This window comes from Telopea speciosissima, chromosome 8, assembly GCF_018873765.1.
Source record: "Telopea speciosissima isolate NSW1024214 ecotype Mountain lineage chromosome 8, Tspe_v1, whole genome shotgun sequence".
NCBI lineage: Eukaryota > Viridiplantae > Streptophyta > Magnoliopsida > Proteales > Proteaceae > Telopea > Telopea speciosissima.
In genome coordinates, this window is record NC_057923.1 from 2275042 (window position 1) to 2296060 (window position 21019).

A 21019-nucleotide genomic window follows, 5' to 3' on the forward strand; every position below is an offset into this window, starting at 1 on the left:
AGTGCTTTGTTGCTTTATGTTGCTTGTGAACTTTTTGTCTTGGACTTCAATGCAGGGTTACGAGCTATTGCACCAGATGGAGCCTTACATCAACCAGGTACATTTTATTTTATTTTTTGGTTCAATTTTTTAGTAGTTTTACGTAAGGGTAAATTACACGTCACCCCCTAGTTTTCAAACAAAACTCAGTTCATCCCCTGGTTTAGACCCCAATATGACAAATTAGTCCCTACCGTTAGTTTTATGCTGTTAAGTGATGATGTCAGCCAGTTAAATAAATTTAAATCCCTGAACTACCCTTGACCAATGTTGAAGATGAAGGAAGGGTAGTATTGTAAATTTAATTCTAATGTTTTAGTACAAGGGTAAAATAGTCCTTTCACACCAATAACTAACAGCAGACTAACACCGTTACTGTAGAGGGGGTGATTTTAGTTTTTTCAAAAACCAGGGGTTGATCTGAGTTTCGTTTGAAAACCAGGGAGTGACGTGTAATTTACCCTTTACATAATTATGGTTTAATTTCTTCCAGTCTCCTCCGTTGTTTGGAAAAAGTGAAAAAAAAAAATAACTTGCAGGCCTGGGGGCCAACCCAAGAAAAAAGTTATGATTGTATACATAATTACTGATGAAAAAGAACTTCTAGGCTCCAGCCCTGGCAAACATTTTCCAGTGTGGGATTGAAAGTAAACCAATTTAACATCTTCATATACCTATGGCCAATCCAAGATCTTTGAACTTTTAGAGTTCTACATTTTTCTAGGGTTTTTTCTTCTTTTTTTTTGAGGGGGGTGTTGGGGAGGGAGGAGTCAGGAGAGCAGGTGAAGCTCCGCTTTGTAGAATGGGTGCCAAAATCTTCCCACATCCACTTCCTACAGTGTTTAAGTTTGCTACCTACAGGCACCAAAGCTTCCAAAGGAGAGCAGGTGATCATGGGACTTGGTTAAGTGGTCATGTGACTATTTAAGTTAGGATGGATTAGGACTCTATAAGTCCAGCCATGTTTTGGGTTTATTTCCTTTGTTATTTCATTTTCCTAGTCAGTTTAAGTTACCTAATAAGTTAAGGATTGGGTTAAGCCTTTCCCTTTTACTGTAGGAGTCTAATTTTGAGTCTTTTATACAAGGTTGTAAGGGGTTCAAATATTGAACACGAATTTTGATATGAATGAAAAGTTTTTGCTGTTCTTCTTCTCCATTGAAGATTTTTGTCTTGTGTTTGATCAAGGCTGGTGGGATTGGTGTTTGATCCAAGGTACTAAAACTCGGGTCTCGGTACAAACTCGGCCCTTGGAAAAACTGAGTTGAGTCGAGATCTCGCCAAGTTGGTGCATTTTTTTTTTCCGACTCGAAGCCTCAATTCGGTGGGTTTTAGACCTAATTTGGGTCTGAAACTTGGTAGTCAGCCTATTTTATACCATTTAAACACAATGGCACTATCAGATTTTGCAAAAACAAAGTCCAAATATGAGTTTCAATTCGGATCATAGGTTCGTAGGCGATGATGTACTAAAATACCGTACTCTACATATAATTTAGTAATAGAAAGCAAGCAAAACATTCAAGTAATAGCTAAACAACTTAAATAAGAATTAGAAACGTTAAAGTGATACATCAAACTGTTTAACAGTGTTACAACTATCATAACATAAAATGACTTTGAATCAAGTATTCAGTCCCCGCTAGTGTCACAGTCTTCCCATGACATAGTGTTGCTGTAATGTTGCATGTAGTGCTCCACAGAAAGCATATAAGAGTTTTGTCGAGTTAGGTAAGTAAATACATAGTAGATGGGTCAACCCGAGATTCGAGATCTTGCTGAGATATGTCGAGTTCTGTTGAGTTAGGTAAGTAAATACATAGTAGAAGGGTCATTTCCATGGGTCAACCTGAGATCTTGACTCAAGATCCGAGATATCGGCGAGATATTGCCCTTTTATGTACCGTATGCCATCTCGTCTCGGTTTCTCAGAAAATAGAGACGAGAGCCGAGATCTCGCCGAGTCAAGACGAGTTTTAGAACTATGGTTTGATCCAATCGTTACCTTGCAGTGTGAAGCCCAGTTGGTTCGTTGGTTGGATTGGTGTTTGATTCAATCGACACCTTGCGGTGTGAACCCTGGGTGGTTCTTTTAAAGCTCTACATTCAAGTTCTAGTTAAAGATTCAATTTTTATTCAAGTTTCTCAATCAAACAAGCTGCTGCCAAGGGAATTCTGCAACAACTGTAAGTTTGATTCAACCCAACCCTAACCTTTCTTCTTCTAATCATCTAAACCACCAAACTGTAACATCCCACCTTCTCAAATTAAAACTCAAAACCCTAATTTCTGCCCGGCCCAAACCAACTGTCAGAACAGTCTATAGATCTGACCAATTATCCCTCATACTCTCCTAAGAAAACCATTCAAGTTTGGTTAACTTATGTCCCGCCAAACCCTAGAAATCCATCTTTTCCTCTTTTCCAAAACCTAAAACTCTAACTCTAACTTGCTGCCCATTCAAGTTTACATACTTCCCTCCCCCTCCATCAAAACATCTCAGGACTTCACTGATAGACTCCCCTACCTTGACTTGACATAACCCTGGCCCTAATTTTACCAAAAAACCTATTTTGACCTAGTTGATTACTTGTTCATAACAAATCCTGGTTGATTGGCTCCTAGTTTGTCTTAAGGGTGTCAATTCTGTACCAATACCATACCGTATTACCGGTACTGTACCGTACCGAATACAGTACCGGTATGGAAAATGGTACTGTACTCGGTACGGTACAGTATTGGTATGGAGGTTGATACCATCGGTACATATTGATACCGTACCGAATTATCGAATACGAGTACCGTACTATATTAGAATAATATATACTTATATATATATATATGTATAATAATTTATATATAATAAATAATATATAAAAGTATATATGTATTAAATATATATAATAGTTTGTATATATAAGAATATAATATACTAAATATAATATATTTCATACTATATATATGTATATATTAATTTATGTATATATAATATAAGAAACAATATAACAAATACCGTATACCGTATACCGTATCATATGCATACCAAATAAAACCATATACCGTACCGATATCGTATGGTACGGTATTAGTATGAGAAAATGGTACCGTGTGTGGTATGGTACGATATCGGTATGAGGTGTTTGGCTTCGGTACCGTACTGATACCATACCGATTGACACCCTTAGTTTGTCTCCTACCAATCTAGGAATACATTACATGTTGAACTAGATTGTTGGCAATACTAATAGCAAACTTGCTATCACAATATAGTGTCATGGGAGAATTGGAACTAATACCAAGGTCCCGCGAAAGGCTCCTGAGCCATAACAATTCACATATGTCATGTGCCATGGCACGGAATTCTGCCTCTGCGCTTGAACGAGCAACCACAGCTTGTTTCTTATTGCGCCAGGTCACAAGGTTTCCTCCTACAAAGGAACAATAGCCAGATGTGGATCTTCAATCATCTGGGGAACCTGCCCAATCAGCATCCGTGAAGGGTTCTATACACATGTGATTGTGGGGAGAAAAAAGTACTCCTTTTCCTGGAGCTGACTTCAGGTACCTTAGAATACGATAAACAACATCTAAATGAGTAGAGTGTGGGTTATGCATATACTGACTAACCAGACTCACAGCATGAGCAATGTCTAGTCAAGTATGAGATAGATATATCAATCGTTCTACAAGTCGTTGATAGCCTCCTTTGTCCACCGGCTCGCCATCTTTGCTCTTCAGATGTGTGTCAGCCTCAAGAGGAGTATCAACAGGGCGGCAACCAAGCATCTCGGTCTCAGATAAAAGATCCAAGGTATACTTCCTCTGAGAGAGGAAGATTCCCTTAGAGGAACGAGCAACTTTAATTCCTAGGAAGTACCGCAGTTGCACCAAGTCCTTGATCTCAAATTCTTACCCCAAATAGGATTTCAATTTTGCTATTTCAGCTGAGTCACTTCTGATAAGAACTATGTCATCAACATAAACGATAAACTGAGTTTTAATCATACAATGAAAGAGCTAGAAACAATGAAAAGTTCACTTTTATGATGCATCAAATAAACCCAAGTAACGTGAGAATGACAATTAATAAAAGGTAAAATAATGATAACCAGAAATAGATGCACACCAAGATGGCCCCCAAATATTAGAGTAATTAAAACAAACAGTTCAGTACTCATTCTCTAAAAACGAATTTGCTTGGCAAAGACACAAGCATCACAAAAGAAGTCATTAGGATTACACTTCCAAAATAGACTGGGAAAAACAACAGATAAAGTCGTAAGATGTGGTTGGCCTAAACGCCAATGCCACCAATGTAACTCTGATAAAGCGAAAGCAGAAGTAGATGAATCCACCTGATGAGTCTGTGGAGTAAGAATTGAAGTTGTAAGTAGGAGCCCTATCCTTAAGCAAATAGAGACCACCACTCAATCTACCATTGCCAATCATTCTCCCTGTCACCAAGTCTTGAAACACATAATGAGATGGAAATAGGTGACCTTACAGTTTAAGTCCCGAGTAATACTACTAATAAAAAGAAGTTTAGTAGAAAAATTGGGTACATGGAGGATAGATAATAACGGTAGTAAGGTAAAGTGGAAAATAGACCCTTTCCCAGAAACAGATGACAGAGAACCATCAGCCACCCGAACATGTTCCTTATGTGATCCGGGAAAAAAAGTGCAAAACTGACTAAAAGAACCAGTCACATGGTCTGTGGCTCTGGAGTCAATTATCCAAGATGTGGTAAAACCAGAAGTATAATGACCAACAAAAGGAATACCAGAGTGCACAAAGTGGGAGACAGAAGAGGTTGAACCAGAGGTGGCAGAGGTAGGAGGAGATGAAGCTGATGAAGAGGTGGCATCCATCCTGGACATCATGCAGCGGAGAAAGAGCATCTCATCCTGTGAAAACTGGTCGTTGGTAGTTGCAGGAGTCACCTCAGTGTGGTGTACAACTGTACATGAGCTGCATTAGAACCACCACGTCCACGTGAAGCAGTGGAGGTGGGACGACCGTGTAACTTACAACAGTACTCCTTCGTGTGGCGTGCCTTCCCACAGTACTCACATTTCATCGGATCATGAGTAGGACCATCCTGGTCAGATGAAGGACAGCCAGTAGGGCAAATAGAAGCATCCTTGGGCTGAGATCCAAGGCCAATATAGAGAGCTGATCTATCCTGAGAGAAGGGTTGAAGCATGGCTGTCCGTTGGGCGTTGGCTTTCCTCAAGCTGAACAAGAGCATAAGACTGCTCCAGGGTAGGAAAAGGGTCCTAACTGGGCACTTGGGATTGAATGTGATCATACTCCACATTCAAGCCAGCCAAAAAAATCATAAACACTGATCATATCTTTACGTTTCTTGAAACTAGCAGCGTCAGTAGAGCATGTAGCCTGAAAGGTCTCATAGAAGTCAAGTTCCTGCCACATGCTGCGTAACTCAGAATAGTACTGCGAAAGAGACATCTCTTCTTGAGTGGTGCCATGGATCCTCTTGCGCAACTCATAGACCTGAGCTACGTTTCTAACCTGGGAGTAAGTCACCTTTGTAGCTTTCCAAATCTTCTCAGCAGAGTCCAAGATAACCATGAGTGATAGTCGGTTGCATAGAGTTGATCAGGGATGGCATTACAAGGGAGTCATCCGAGAGCCACTTCTCCAATGAAGGACCAGCAGTCGTAGGTTTTCCAACAGTACCCATAAGATACCCAATGAGGCCATGAGCAGCAATAGAGAGAAAACAAGAGCGAGAACACATCAAATAGTTGCTTCCATCCAACTTGATGGAGCTAACAAGAAATGTGGTAAACTCACTATGGGGGCCGCAACTCATTCCTTCAGTGGGTGTAGAGAGAGCACTACTTTCGTCGGACATGATTGCTGATCAAAGAAATCCCTACAACTTACTACAGCACACGGTAAGATCGAAAAAACGGCTGAAGCAAAAGAGCATCTCAGGGACAACCACAGTAGAAAGGTAAATTTCTGGTTTAGGTCATAACGAGAGAATCGAACAAAGAAAAAGGGACCGTCGGTAAAAGAAAAGGAAACCTCCAAGGGTTAAATCATATGGAGGCTTCTCTAGAGAGAAAGGTAAGTTTTAAGGTGAAAGAAAAGAGGCTGAAAGGCTGGCAGTAGAGAAGGAGAGTCACCATTGGGAGAAAGAGAGGCGGAGAGGCTTGCGGGAGGTTGCCGGTGAGTTGCGAGAAAAGAGGCAGAAGCTAGTGGATATGTAGTGAGTCGCGGGAGGGAGAAAAAGAGGAGGTGGAAGCTAGTGGGTGGCGGTGATATGGTGGACGGTGAATCACGAAGAATAAATAGGCATGGAAGAGGGTGGCGGTGATGTGGTGGAAGTCGAAAGAGAGAAAGAAGGTGGCGGCACTGCTGTGGTACCTCACGGTGGCGGTGGTGACATGAGTACTAGGGCGGGGATCTCAAGGGTGCTCTGATACCGATGAAATGGATTTGGGAGAACAATGACTTGTGTCTCAAGAGAGCACAGCCATGTTCTATTTATAGTAAAAGGAAAAAAGAGCAAATTACAAATATACCCTTAATACAACGCACACTTACAAGTATACCCGATATAATCTTAAACCTAAATTACAACTGTTTACGTATATCGAGCTCATGGGGAGAAGAGGATATCTCGACTAGAATATTCCATTATTCTAGTCAAGATTCCCCTCCTTATGAGTCTCTCCTATTTATGTTTATGTTTTGTAGTTAGAGTTTCCTAGTCCTCGTTGGAGTCTCTAGTTCTAGTTCTAATTTCTTTTCTGTTTTCCTATTGTAATTTGGAATCCTAATATGATTAGGAATTCCCTCTTAATGTAATTTGTTTATAAATATAAACAAGGTGAGGGAGACTGTCAAGCTCGACAGTTCTCCTCTTCTCCATCTTCTTCTCCACTTTCTCGGTTCTGGTTTTCTATTAGTGTACTCAGTTACATGGTACCAGAGCCAGGTTTGGGATTTCCCATCACTCAACCTATGCAGATGTTTTGTGATAATCAAACCGCTATCTATATTGCAAGTAATCCTGTATTGCATGAGAGGACCAAGCACATTGAGGTTGATTGTCACTTTGTTCGGAATGCTGTTATGAAGAAGTTGAATGCTACTCCATTTGTCTCTACTACCAATCAACTTGGTGACATATTTACAAAGCCGCTGTTTGGACCTGCTTTTCGTCGGAGTTGTTCCAAGCTAGGTCTAGGTGATTTGTACGCTCCAGCTTGAGGGGGAGTGTTGATGTATATTGAGCTTATAGGGAGAATAGGATATCTCGATTAGAATATTCCATTATTCTAGTCAAGATTCCCCTCCTTTTTATGAGTCTCTCCTATTTATGTTTATGTTTTGTAGTTAGAGTTTCCTAGTCCTAGTTGGAGTCTCTAGTTCTAGTTCCTACTTCTAGTTCTAATTTTTTTATTGTCTTCCTATTGTAATTTGGAATCATAGTATGTTAAGAACTCCCTCTTAATGTAATTTTTTAAGTATAAATATAAACAAGGTGGGGGAAACTGTCAGGCTCGACAGTTTTCTTTTCTTCTCCACTTTCTCGGTTCTGCTTTTCTAATAGTGTACTCAGTTACATCAGCAAAGGTGTACGAAATGTTCACTGTCCATAGAATGGACCACCGGTTCTGTTGTTGCTGGTCTCTAGCAACATCAAATAACTTATCTAAAGTTGCCCAGTGAGAATGGATATCCAAAAACTGCACTCTTCTTTTAAATGGGATATTGTTATTTGCGGAGGAAATTGTTCCTTCCATAGCTCTCCAACATGGAGGAGTAAGAATTCTCTGAAGTTTATTTCATATTTGAAGAAACAGCCTGGTTTACTTATAATTGGACTGGTCAAGTGCTGACTTTGGTAACCCCATTCATTCCAAATGGTTGAATAAAGAATCTCCAGAAGACTACTGCTATCTTGAAAATATGAAAAGGTGCTTTGCTGTTTCTGCTTCTATTTCACATAAAATATGTAATGGGGTGGACATGTCCATTTCTTGGGTCTTTCTCATGTTGGCTCTTGTATGGCACAGATTATGTGTCAACACTTTCTAAACAAGCAGATGGACATGATTGTGAAGGGGGAAAAAGGAGAGAAGGGAAAACTGAAATGAAAAATAAAAGGGGAAGAGTAGGAAGAAAAAGGAGGAAAGTAAAGCCCAGAGTACATACCTGGGCTCATGGTATCCTATCCTGCAACTCTAGCCATCATTGAGCCGAAGAAATAAAAATGGAAGAAAAGAGGAATGAAGAGATTACAATATCCCAAACATGGGGAAGCTAAAGAAAACTGTTAGGGCTAAATCTAACAATAAAAGGTGAAAAAACTCAAAAAGATATACATCAAGTGATCAAGAAGACGCAAAGGAAGGATCTTAATCTGCCAATGGATAAGAACTCCCAATCAATCTGTTTACCCCCTCCTTTGCAAGCTGGTCTGCCATATCATTAGCTGACCTGGGCTTCCAGTTGACAAGTGGTTCACTTGGGAACCATTATATCTGATGCACCTCATGACATGAGCTAACCTTCAAGGAATTTGAGTCTGAGCCCATTCAAGCTATGGGCCTGAATCCCTTACGTAAACCTTCCTGTGTATTGAGTTGAAGTAGTAGTGTTTTTTTATCCCCAATGATTCTGAATCATAGAAGTGTTAGAATACACTATCTAGTTTTTAACACTTAGGTCAAACATGACATGAAAATATGACTGGATGATGTTATGGCTATTCCAACCATTGGTCAATCTGTGTATCAAAACACTAAAGAATTCGGGTAGGCATTTTTAACAAAATATTTCCTTCCCTTTTCAACACCTGTGCTACTGTAATTTGTGTTCACCTATTTTCATTTCCTGTTTGTGTTAGAAAATCTAGGGAATTATTAAACTTCCTAATATTTTTGTTTTGAAGGTTCTGACTTACGCACAACAGTCGAGAGAAAGGTCCAACTATGAGCAGGCAGCTCTCACTGAAAGAATGCAGGAGTATAAAAGGCAGATTGATCGTGAAAGTCGATGGTCTTCAAATGGTTCACATGGTTCTCCTAATGGAGATGGTATACAAACCATTGGTAGAAGTTCCCATAAAATGATAGAGGCAGTGATGCAATCTGCTGCACAGGGAAAGGTACTTTTGAACAATTAGAGGGTTTTCTTTACAAGTTTACTGCTTTTATGGTTCTCTTCCATTCCTCTGGCTTTACCCTACATCTAAGACAATATAGGATATTTTAGGTTCAAACCATTCGTCAAGGTTATCTCTCAAAACGTTCCTCTAGTCTGAGAGGTGACTGGAAAAGAAGGTTTTTCGTTCTTGATAGCCGAGGGATGCTGTACTACTATCGCAAGCAATGCAGCAGACCATCTGTAAGACATTAGCTTTGAAATAATTTGAGAAGTATAGTGTTTATGTTTTCTATTTCCTGTTCTTCAGATCTGCTTTTATGTTTGACTGAGTGTATTGTTTTAGGGAAGTACTGGTCAACTTTCGAGTCAAAGGAGCCATAATTCATCCGAAATTGGTTCAGGGCTGCTGAGCCGCTGGCTTTCTTCTCATTACCATGGTGGGGTTCATGATGAGAAGTCTGTTGCTCATCACACTGTGAACCTGCTGACGTCTACTATAAAGGTTGATGCAGATCAGTCTGATTTGAGGTTTTGCTTCAGGATCATTTCTCCATCAAAGAACTACACTTTGCAGGTAGAGTTATAGAGGCCAGCATGAAGGATTAAGTAGAAGTTTTCCTAATTAATTATATCTGATATTTTATGCCTAGCATAAATCACCAAACACAATTTGGCAAAGTAATCTCTGGATTGTGAATTGGGGAGTGTTTACTGTTTCAAGTAGGGGTGGCAGTGGGAAGTGTGGGGTCATGTCAGTTCTGAGTCCTGTCAAAATTGCCTCAACCCTGACCCAATTCATTTCTTCATAGTGTTAAAGTTATCCCAACCCTAGCAGTACCCATTTATTAATGGATCATTTTCATGTCAACCTGCTGCAGCATATCATTTTGTGGTCATATTAGTTTTGAGTCAAGGACTTGAGGTAATGCAGACCAGTCCACATGAGGATTGCAAACTTCTGGTTCTCAGATTTGCAGGAAATTTCAAAACAAAAAACGTAAAAAAACAGAAGAAAAGAAGGGAAGAAAATAGGGTAGTTTCTCTCAGACTTGGGTTTCTCACCCACGGCCTCTCACCGTATTTTGGTCTCACACCAATGGCATCTCACCATACTCTCTCACAGAGCAAATCACGGCTTTTTTTTTCTCAATCTCATTAATCAAAATCGTGTACAAGGCTGTAGGCCCTTACAAACTTATATAGAAGATTCAAAACATACTCCAGCACTAAAAAGGAAAGGCCTAACCCAATCTTTAAGTAATACCATAACATAAACTGACTAGGAAACTAAAATAATGAAAGAAGCTGACTCAAAACAGGATTCTAACTAAACTAATGAAGTAAATCCTGTTTTCCTACTTTCTACCCATATTTTAGACCCATTAAAGTGATCCATTACAAAGAAAACTCATGGGATCAAAGGCCCAACACATACATAACCCAACCCAAAATTTAAGCCCTTTAGGTGACTTATCTGCATCAATTCTCCCTTGCTTGAAAAAAAAAAAAAAAAACCCATCCATGAGTTTGGTAGAGATGTCGAATCAGACTTACACGATCATCCTTCAATGGGAAGTAGAATTCAGCAACTGTTAACTCCATCTGTCACCCCTCCATGGCTCTAATACCAAATTAGTGGAGGATTGAAAGAAAACCTCCCGGACAAGATCCCAAGACAAACCCCACTCAGATAGGAAAACCCAAAGTTAACTCAAAACTCAAACTTCTTAGAATAACACCAAACTCTAAGAAACAATAGTCAATAGGAAGGATAAGAACCCTTCAAAATCTGGGAATGGTCTGATGAGTGGTTTGGAAGTAATTTAGAAAACAGTGATCTCAAGGGCAGTAATCCCTGAGATGGAAAACTGAAATTGAATTCAATCAAGCCAACAGAATGGTTTGAAACTTGTATCAAACCTCAAATTCAGTAGTTGAAATCAAAGTCCTTAGGCATTAAAACAATCCAAAGGCTGGATTAAATGTAATTTTGAAAATCCAAATTCTGAAATAGAGAAAACTGAGAAAAGAGAGATTTTTAAGTATCTCACAAACCAGAAATCAGTAATCAGAACAAAGATCGGAGTAGAGATTCACCTTCCAACTCAGGAATCCTAGTAGTGATAGGACTAACAAATCAGAGGCAGCAACAATGGCAGAAAACAAAGGAGTACTTACTTGAGTATTGATGGAGAAGAAGAAGACATGACTGAGCATCACACCTAGCCTCGACTGGAATCCCAGCAGCCATTAATTGGATCCCACCACAAAGCGCCGCATTTCACAGCCATCTGAGTTTCACAGAATAAAAGCATAGGCTCAAGCAAAAATCTCATTAATCAAATTTGTGTACATGGCTGTAGCCCCTTGCAAACTTTTATAGAAGACTCAAAAACAAACTCAAACACTAAAAAGGAAAGGCTTAACTCAATCCTTAAACTAATACGGTAACATAAACTGACTAGGGAACTAAAATAATGAAAGAAACCGACTCAAAACAGGACTCTAACTAAACTAATGAAGGAGATCCCGTTTTCGTACTTTCTACCCATATTTTAGGCCATAGTTGTCAAGGCGACGCCTTTGTCACGCCTTAAATTCTAGTGTCGCCTTGGTCACCTAGGCATCGCCTTGTAGCTTTGTTGGTGTCGACTTGGTTTCTGACCCCCTCACTCGCCTTGGTTCACCTAGGCGCCTTGACAACAATGTTTTAGGCCCATTAAAGTGATCCATTGCAAAGAAAATCCATGGGATCAAAGGCCCAACACATACATAACCCAACCCAATGCTTATTTTCATTAAAATAAGCCCTTTAGGTGACTTATCAGCATCACAAGGGATCTTGTCAAATCGTATCATATTCATGATATGACTTCTTTTGTAAATTAGAATCAATTTATTTACTAAATGATGACAAGAAGATTTGAACTCCAAGCTAATGCATAAATATACATAAATCAAACCGCCAAGCTACGTAACAATTTCTCTTTTTAGTTTTTCACAGTTAAAATGTCTTGTCAAACAGTTGAGTGGTTCACACCCTTAATCCTAACAGATTTCATTACTACTTGTGCTGTGTCATGTCAAATTTCTCGCATGTTCCTCAAATTTACCCCTATAACTTCATGCGTGATTTGTGTCTGATCAGCTTGTCATGTTGAAAATTGCCACTTTTAAAGCCCCAATTGTACTTGATATTTGCTTAATGATACAGGCAGAGAGTGCTCTAGATCAGATGGACTGGATTGAAAAGATAACTGGAGTTATTGCTTCCTTGCTGAGTTCCCAGTCACCTGAGCAGGTAAAAATACAATGTGGGGCATTGGTATACATTGGTAGTTCTATTTGTTGCCATTGTGACACTAGATTTTTGTGGATTTTCCTTCTCTTCATTTTGTCTTTATTGGCCAATTCTATTTCAGCGTCTCGTTGCTAGTCCCATGGGCTGTGCTCATCAGCAAGTTGCTAGTGATAGTAGTTCATTCGGAAGCTCCTCTGATATGGATCACCCAACAACAGAAGAATATACATCTGAGAGGAAACTCATCGGTGGACATTATGAACGAACATCTAGATGTTATCTGCAGCAACGGCACAACATGAAAAATGAGAAGCCAATAGATGTGCTGAGAAGAGTGTCTGGGAATGACAAATGTGCTGATTGTGGCGCCCCTGAACCAGATTGGGCATCCTTGAACCTTGGTGTTCTTCTCTGTATTGAATGTTCTGGTGTCCATCGTAATCTTGGTGTGCACATCTCAAAGGTAAATTTTCTAGGCTTGATTGGTCTTAAGATCCAATACAAAAGTTAAATTTTATTCTTGCACAAATTTTATGCATAGTATCAGGACATATATTTCCATTGCATATATAGTTTGGCACATGGTAGTCCACTGGATGTAATGCATTGCCTCATGAGTTGCTGGTGGTGGTTTTATTTTAAGTATAAATAACAATTTATTGGAAGGAAAGGATGGTTTTGGGGTTCAGTCACTTTTATCGTGTGTTTTTTTTTCCAGGTTAGAATATAGGCACTTGATGGCAAAGTTTGTTTATATGGAGTTATGGTTGTTAAATAGGCCTGCTACCAAAGATTGTTTTATATGATGTATGGGTTATTTTATTGGCCTGGTATAAAAAGTGTTACAGGATACAAGTTTCTAAGCAAACTACACTGGAATTTGTTCACTGCGTCACCATCTTGCCCTGCATACTGTTAATAGGGCAGTGCTGGTTTTATTAACCGTGTTCCTTATAGGGTTGCGGTAATTAAAACCTGACCTGTGTGACAGACCTGATCTGATGCTATCTAATGCAGGACCGATCAAAATTGGTCCTATTTTAATATCTATGGGGTATGGGCTTTTAAATTCTTTGGATTTTATCTGCAATGGACAGAATTATAAACCCAAAAGTGGGGGCCTAAAATGGTGACAGATGTTGATGCATATCAAGTCCATGGGGAGAAGAGGATATCTCACTTGTCGAGATTCCTCTCCTCCTCGAGTGTCTCTCTTATTTTAGGTTCATGTCTTATTTTCTTATTCCTAGTTTGAGTTAGTACTTCTAGTCCTAGTTCTGTTTCTTATTTTATTTCTCTTTTCCTTTTGTAATTTGGAATCCTAACATGATTAGGATTCCCTCTCTTAATGTAATCTTTTAGTATAAATATAGGGCAGTGCTGGTTTTATTAACCGTGATCCTTTTAGGGTTGCGATAATTAAAATCTGACCTGTGCCAGACTTAATCTGATGCTATCTAATGCAGGACCGATCAAAATTGGTCCTATTTAAATATCTATGGGGTATGGGCTTTTAAATTCTTTGGATTTGAATAGAACTAGCATGATGTCGGACCTCCTTCTCTGGCTCCGGCCATCCCTGCTGATCTGAACCTCCTCCCCTCATGCAGCCTTCGACTACTATGCCTTCCCCCCCCCCACCCCTTCTCAGCCTGTTTCACCTTCTCCTTCCTTGCCTTCTTCTCCCCTGTCTTCTCCCCTGCCTTCTCAGCCTATCTCCTGGAGCTCTCTCGTTTCTCCAGTGTCTGGTTCTCACCCCGACAGCCTCCTTCTCCATTTCGTTGCTCCTAACTCTGCTGGCTCTTCAAAGTTTGCACTCTGCTCCCCTGAGCCCCTTGACTCTGAAGCTAAGCTCTGGGAGAACTGCTTGGTAGGCCATTTCCTTGGCTCCAGACCTCCATTCCACACGGTAAAGCTGTCTCTCTCCAAGCAATGGAGGCCCTAGGGATCCATAGACTGTTACCTTCTGGATAATGGTTTCTTCATTTTTAAATTCTCTGTTGCCTCTAATAAAGCTCGTGCCCTTGAGGGTGGGATTTGGCTCGTTGGTAAGAAGCCCATTTTCTTGCGCCAGTGGCATCGACATCTTCAGCTCCGGCGAGTCGATCCTACCTCCATCCCTCTCTGGGTTACTCTGCCGGGCCTTCCATGCATTACTGGTGCACTGATGGCCTCAGCCTGGTTGGCTCTGTCTTGGGCACTCCTCTTTTCTCGGACGTCAGAACTCGCCGCAAAGACAGGCTAGCTTATGCCCGAATTTGTATTGAGGTCTCGGCCATTGAACCTCTGCCTTCCTTTATCACGGTCAAGGAGGGAGAAGACTTCTCCTTTAAACAAGAGCTGCACTATGAATGGAAACCCCCTCATTGCGAGGTTTGCAAGACATTCGGTCATGGTTCCCATCTCTGCACCCCCAAAGCTTTGCCCTCTATGCCAGCTTCTTCTGATGTGGATGGCGACTCCTTTGGCCCTGCTACGGCTGCCAGAGAACCATCAGGCTCTCCCATCCCTACTGCTGCTGGAGTGCACTCGCTGCAACCTTCCCTTGTTGGTGTCAGTTTGAGCTCCAAATCCACCTCGGCAATGACAAATCTCAGTTCGCCTTCCCGTGGTCGAACTCGCAACAGGTTTCGTCACCAGAATAATTGCCAGAAGGAGACTGGTCTGCTAAGTCAACCAAACCAGCAAGCTTTCTCCTCTGGCTTGAACAGGTTCAACGTCCTTACAGCTGACGATGATGCAGAAGATTCTTTGCCTCTCTCGTGCCCCGAGAAGCCCTCTTTTGATGTCTTGCCCAGGAGCAGGTCCAGGATGTCGCAGGATGCTCCCCCTGAAGCTTCCATTTCTGGCTCTCATGCCTCGACTGTTGCTCTGATCTCATCTCCTTTGGCGTCTTCCTCTGCCGTTATGCCTGGAGCCCTGATCTCGTCTGCGCCTCTCGAAGCCTCTGCTGCTGTAAGTTGCCCTTTTGGTGTTAACTCGACAAAGACCCCTTTTTGTCTGCCTTCTATGGACCCTACCACTTTTAGCCCTCCAGACCCCTCTATGGGCCCCCATGGTCAGTCCCTCCCCTTGGGCTCGATCTCTGCTAGCCCTCGACTTAACCCATCCAATTTAAGTGAACACCCCCCCTTCCCATTCGGGTTCGCGGGTCTCAAAACAACCCGTTGCTTATAACCCGTCTGGATCTTCTCCTTCTCCACCCGAAATTGACTCCCTGCTCTCCCCTATCCATCGAAGCTCTCTGTTGCCTTCTAAAATCCCCCCTCCCCCCTCCATTGCTCCTACCGTCAACGCCACCGCAACAAGACACGCTCGAGGTCTGTTTTGTCCAGGCTTTGTGAGCCATTGCTGCCCCTCCCTGTCTTCCCCTCATGATCCAAGGTTTCATTTGGAATACCAGGGGGTTGAACTCCCTTTCTAAACAGGCTGCTGTTTGTTCCAACCTGCGTCAGTCTCGTGCCACTTTCTGTTGCCTCTTAGAACCCATATCAAGGAGCCCAACCATGCCAAAATTTTGTCTTCTCTTGCCCCTGGCTGGTCCTTTCTATCCAATTACTCCCATCATCCTAATGGTAGAATCTGGATTCTCTGGGACCCTTCAAAAATATCTATTTCCCTCTTGTCTTCCTCCTCCCAGTTTGCTCACCTTTCCTTCTCGGACTGCCTGGGCCATCTCTCTTTCTTTTTCGTTGTGGTTTATGCCCTTAACAGCCCTTCCCGGAGAATCCCTCTGTGGTCTGACCTTTCTTCCATTGCTAGGCAGCTTGGCTCTCACCCTTGGGGATTAGGAGGTGACTTCAATGTGATAAGTTTCTGCCATGAAAAGTTGGGAGGTGACCATTTGGACTTGGAAGCTATCACCTCTTTCAATGATTGTATTGAGGATTTGGGAGTTAATGATCTTAGATGGACTGGGTTCCTTCTAACTTGGTCCAACAAAAGAGCAGGTTCTTCTAGAGTATCTTGCAAGCTTGACAGGGTCTTGGTAAATGAAGATTGGCTCTCAGCCTTCCCTTCCTCCCATGCAAACTTTGACAACCCCGACATCTCTGACCACTCCCCCATATCTCTCACTATCCAGCCTTCCACTTCCTTTGGCCCCAAACCCTTTAAATACTTTGACATGTGGTCCTCTCACCCCTCTTTTTCAGCCATTGTCCTCCAAGCTTGGGAAAAACCCCTCTCTGCTTTCTCCTCCCCTCTCATTGATTTCTCCAGAAAGCTCAAAAATGTTAAGGCTGCTCTCAAGGATTGGAATTCCACTACTTTTGGAAACATATCTCTGCAGGTTTTGGATTGCAAGGACAGACTTGGCTCTAGCCAACTTAGGCTGCAATCGGATCACAGCAATGAAGCTTTAGCTATTGAAGAGAAAACTCTTTCTCTTGAGCTCTCCTCCTTACTTGCTCGAGAAAAGAGTTTCCTGAAGCAGAAATCCACAATCAAGTGGTTAGAATTGGGTGACTCTAACTCTGCCTATTTCCACAGGTCTATGAAGGCCAAGGTTAATGCAAACTCCATTGTTCACCTTACTGCTCAGGATGGTTCTATTGTCTCTACTGTGAAAGGCATCAAAGACATGGCTGTTCAGCATTTTAAGGATATCTTCTCCAGCTCCCAGTTGTCCTCTCCTCCCATCCCGAATGGCCTGCTCAACAAATTTATCCCTTCGGCTCTCCTTGGCTCCTTGAGTGCCATTCCAAATGAGGAAGAGATTGTGGCTGCCTTTCATTCCCTTAAGGTTTCAGGTGCTCCTGGCCCAAATGGCTTCAGTATGGGCTTTTTCTTAGCTACCTGGGATATCATCAAGCAGTACCTTATTGCAGCTATTGTCAGCTTCTTCTACAACCCCTACCAGGTCAAAGGTATCGACCACACTTTCCTTTCTCTTATCCCTAAAAAGGATGGTGCATCTGCTATGAATGATTTCAGGCCCATAGCTCTTTGCAACCTCTTGTACAAATTCATTGCCAAGATCCTTGCTAGGCGGCTCAAGAGTGTAGTAGATATTCTGGTCAATGACAACCAATCGGCTTTCATCCCAGGAAGGCACATCTCGGACAACATCCTTATTTGTCATGACATTGTTAGAGGCTTTGAGAGGAAAAGTCATGCTCCTTCCATCCTCCTGAAGATAGACATTCACAAGGCCTTTGATTCTTTAAGGTGGGATTACATTTGTCAGGTGATGACCAAGATGGGATTCCCCTCTATCTTTGTCAATTGGGTTAAGGCTTGCATCTCTTCCACAAAGTTCTCTGTTCTTGTTAATGGCAGCCCTGCTGGTTACTTTGATGCTTTTGTGGGAATAAGACAAGGATGTCCTCTCTCCCCGTACTTGTTCACTTTGGCCTTGGAAGCTCTCTCCAGGGAAATTCAAATTTGCACTGATCAACAGCTTATTTTGCCCATGCCCAAGTGTAAAGCTCTCAACTTATCTCACTTGGCCTTTGCGGATAACCTAATGATCTTCTCAAAGGCATCCCTTGCCTCTCTAGACTCTATTATGCTATGCTTGCAGCACTTCCATGAGTTATTGGGTCATCGCATCAACCCTTCTAAGTCTCTCCTGTTCTTTGCGGGGGTCTCCAAGCAGAACAAGGCTCCCTTCCTGGACAGATCTGGTTTCCAAGAAGGTCATCTCCCAGTGAAGTATTTGGGTCTCCCTTTGGTCCCTGCCAGGCTTTTAGCCCACCACTGCACTCCTATGCTCGACCTCATTCGGAAAAGGCTTCAGCTATGGAAAGGCAAGCTCCTCTCTTATGCGGGCAGGTTGGTCCTTATCAGATCAGTTTTAGAATCTTCTTATATTTATTGGTCTGGAATCTATGGGCTGCCTAAAGCTACTATAAAGGCCTTGGAATCTCTTTTGGCTGCTTTCCTCTGGAAGGGTAGTGATACTTCTAGATTCCTCCACCCTCTCCCCTGGGCCGCTGTGTGCCTGCCGAAGAAAGAAGGTGGATTGGGCATTAGAAGAATCAAGGATGTGAACTTGGCCGGTATCTCCAAATTAATCTGGAAGATTGCTTCAAAGCACAAGAGCATTTGGGTTGACTGGATTTACTCCGGGCCTCTTAGGCATGACTCTATTTGGACGGCTTCCCTATCAAGTGATTCTTCTTGGGTTTGGCGCAAAATGTTATTCCCGTCACTTGGTCAGCCATGTTATCAAATCTCAGATTGGGGATGGGCTCTCATCCTATTTTTGGCTGGATCACTGGCATCCAAAGGCTCTCCTTCTTCCTCTGGTCTCCCCTAGGATCATTTATGCTTCGGGCCTTCACAGGCTATATCTTTGGTGGCTGACATCCTTGATCAATCCGGCTGGGCTCCTCCTGCTTCTTCCTCTGCGGTCCTTGCAAGCATCTGGAATGATCTCTCCTCCATCACTAGAAGGCCTTCTGGCAGCCAGGACTGTGTAAATTGGTTGGCAAGTAACCCTGCTCTCCTCCTCTAAATCTGCCTGGGACCTCATTCAGCACAAGGGTCCTCTTGCCCCCTGGAGAAAGCTGCTTTGGTTCAAGCATCACATCCCTAGGCACTGCTTCACGGTCTGTAGGATCTTCAACAACTGTCTTCCTACTCAGGCCTTCCTGTAGTATCGCCACATTCCTGTTTCCCCTTCTTGCTGCCTTTGCTGGAACAATGAAGAAGACACTGACCACCTCTTCTTCGAGTGCCCAACTGCGGCAGCTATCTAGAAAGGCATCTTACAAAAATGTTGGCCTGCCCCTAGAAGAATTCTCCCGTTCTCCCGGGAATGGATTTGGATTGATATGACTTTCGGGGGCCGATCGTTGTGTGACACTGCTGGAAAGCTTGCTTCTGGTGCTACCTTGAACCACATTTGGATGGAGCACAATATCAGGAAATGGACCTCCAATTCTAGATCTTACCAACATATTTGGGATTCCATCTCCTTTGATATTAGAGCGAAGCTTTTGGCTGCTCCTCCCTCTTTTTGTACTGACACCCCAAGGAACAAACTTATTGTTGTCTCCTGGGGTCTCTCCTCTGTTTCCTTTTCTTCCCCTAGCCAGCAAAGCTGATGCTGGGGTTCCTTATTTTTTGTTTGGTTGCTCCCCTTTGAGGGCCCTGTAATTTTCCTTTCTTCTCGGTAATGAATTTCTTATTCACCCCAAAAAAAAAAATTTGTTTGGATTTTATCTGTAATGAACTGAAGAAGATATCTCAATTGCCGAGATTCCTCTCCTCATGTGTTTCTCTTATTTTAGGTTCATGTCTTAGTTTCCAATTCCTAGTTTGAGTTATTATTTCTAGTCCTAGTTCTGTTTCTTATTTTATTTCTCTTTTCCTATTGTAATTTGGCATCCTTACATGATTAGGAATTCCCTCTCTTAAGGTAATCTTTTAATATAAATATAAACAAGGTGAGGGAGACTGTCAAGTTCGACAGTTCTCTTCTCTTCCCATCTTCTTCTCTCATTCTCGGTTCTGGTTCTGTGTAGTGTGCTTTGCTACATGGTATCAGAGCTCAACCGATAGTTGGTTGATTGAATCAGATTCTGGTTTGAAGGTCTTCTCGAGCTTCTCTTAAAGGGGGTGCAGCACCCTATGCTGCATACTGTTCCAGATTAAACTCTAGATTTAGTTTTCAATTGAAAACTAGGGTTTATTACTTACCAAAGTTGATTGGAGATCATTACTGCCTTGCTTTTGATTCATATCAGTGGATCAACATTGAAGACTGCATATTCAGTGGAGTATCTCAAATTTTCTGTTCTACTATACCTGCAGTACCTCTTGATTATCATCTACATCAAGTTTTCCCTTCTCCAATCGATCTCCTACCTACTGCAGGACTTTGCGGTTGATCTCTGCTTCATCAGCAACCCTCGGTACATCTTCTCTGCTGATATATGAGGTTGGTAAAACCCTAATTCCTTCTTCTATTGGAGTTGGGTTAACAAACCCTAATTTAACCCTTTGTGCTACTGTTTTTGGGTTGTTTTAAACCTTAACCTGGTTCTATTTAAGAATCAATTCTTATTACTGCTGCTGCTGCTGATTCTTGAAAACTCTATCCTGTTGAAGACTTGGGATCTCAATACCTGCTGTTCTGTTGGGTTATTCAAAGCCCTCATCTGGTTCTGTTCCAGATCTAGTTATTACTATTGTTGCTGTTGGTTCTTGAGGTTTCGATCCTCCTGGATTTGGGATCTTTTAAACCCTAGATCTATTACTATGCTGGTGCTACTTGTGATTAATCACAGCCTTCACAATGGCTGATCCGAAACCACCTTCAGACAATGTAGATTACTACTATTAAACTCTCCGGAGTTTCAAATTATCTTTTATGGGCCCAAGCAGTGCAAGGCTACATTCATACCAAAGGTAAACTCAAATACGTTATTGATGATCCTCCTGATCGCGATCCAAAGAATTCTACTACAATTACTGCTTATGATGAATGGATGCGTGACATCTCTATTATCAAGATCTAGTTATGGAATAGTGTTGAACCTGCTATTGCATCCAATGTGATGTTTCGCTCACTTGCTAAGG

General features: G+C 41.9%; 1 protein-coding gene across 1 annotated transcript in view; it reads left to right on the top strand.

The window, feature by feature from the left end:
* Positions 1-21019, top strand: part of LOC122671480 (ADP-ribosylation factor GTPase-activating protein AGD3-like) — an 85987-nt gene that overhangs the window by 45293 nt on the left and 19675 nt on the right. The window contains exons 10-15 of the mRNA XM_043868720.1: positions 56-97; positions 8975-9190; positions 9298-9429; positions 9533-9763; positions 12404-12490; positions 12612-12953. Coding sequence (XP_043724655.1) covers positions 56-97; positions 8975-9190; positions 9298-9429; positions 9533-9763; positions 12404-12490; positions 12612-12953 — 1050 coding nt within the window. The remainder of the gene's footprint in view (positions 1-55; positions 98-8974; positions 9191-9297; positions 9430-9532; positions 9764-12403; positions 12491-12611; positions 12954-21019) is intronic.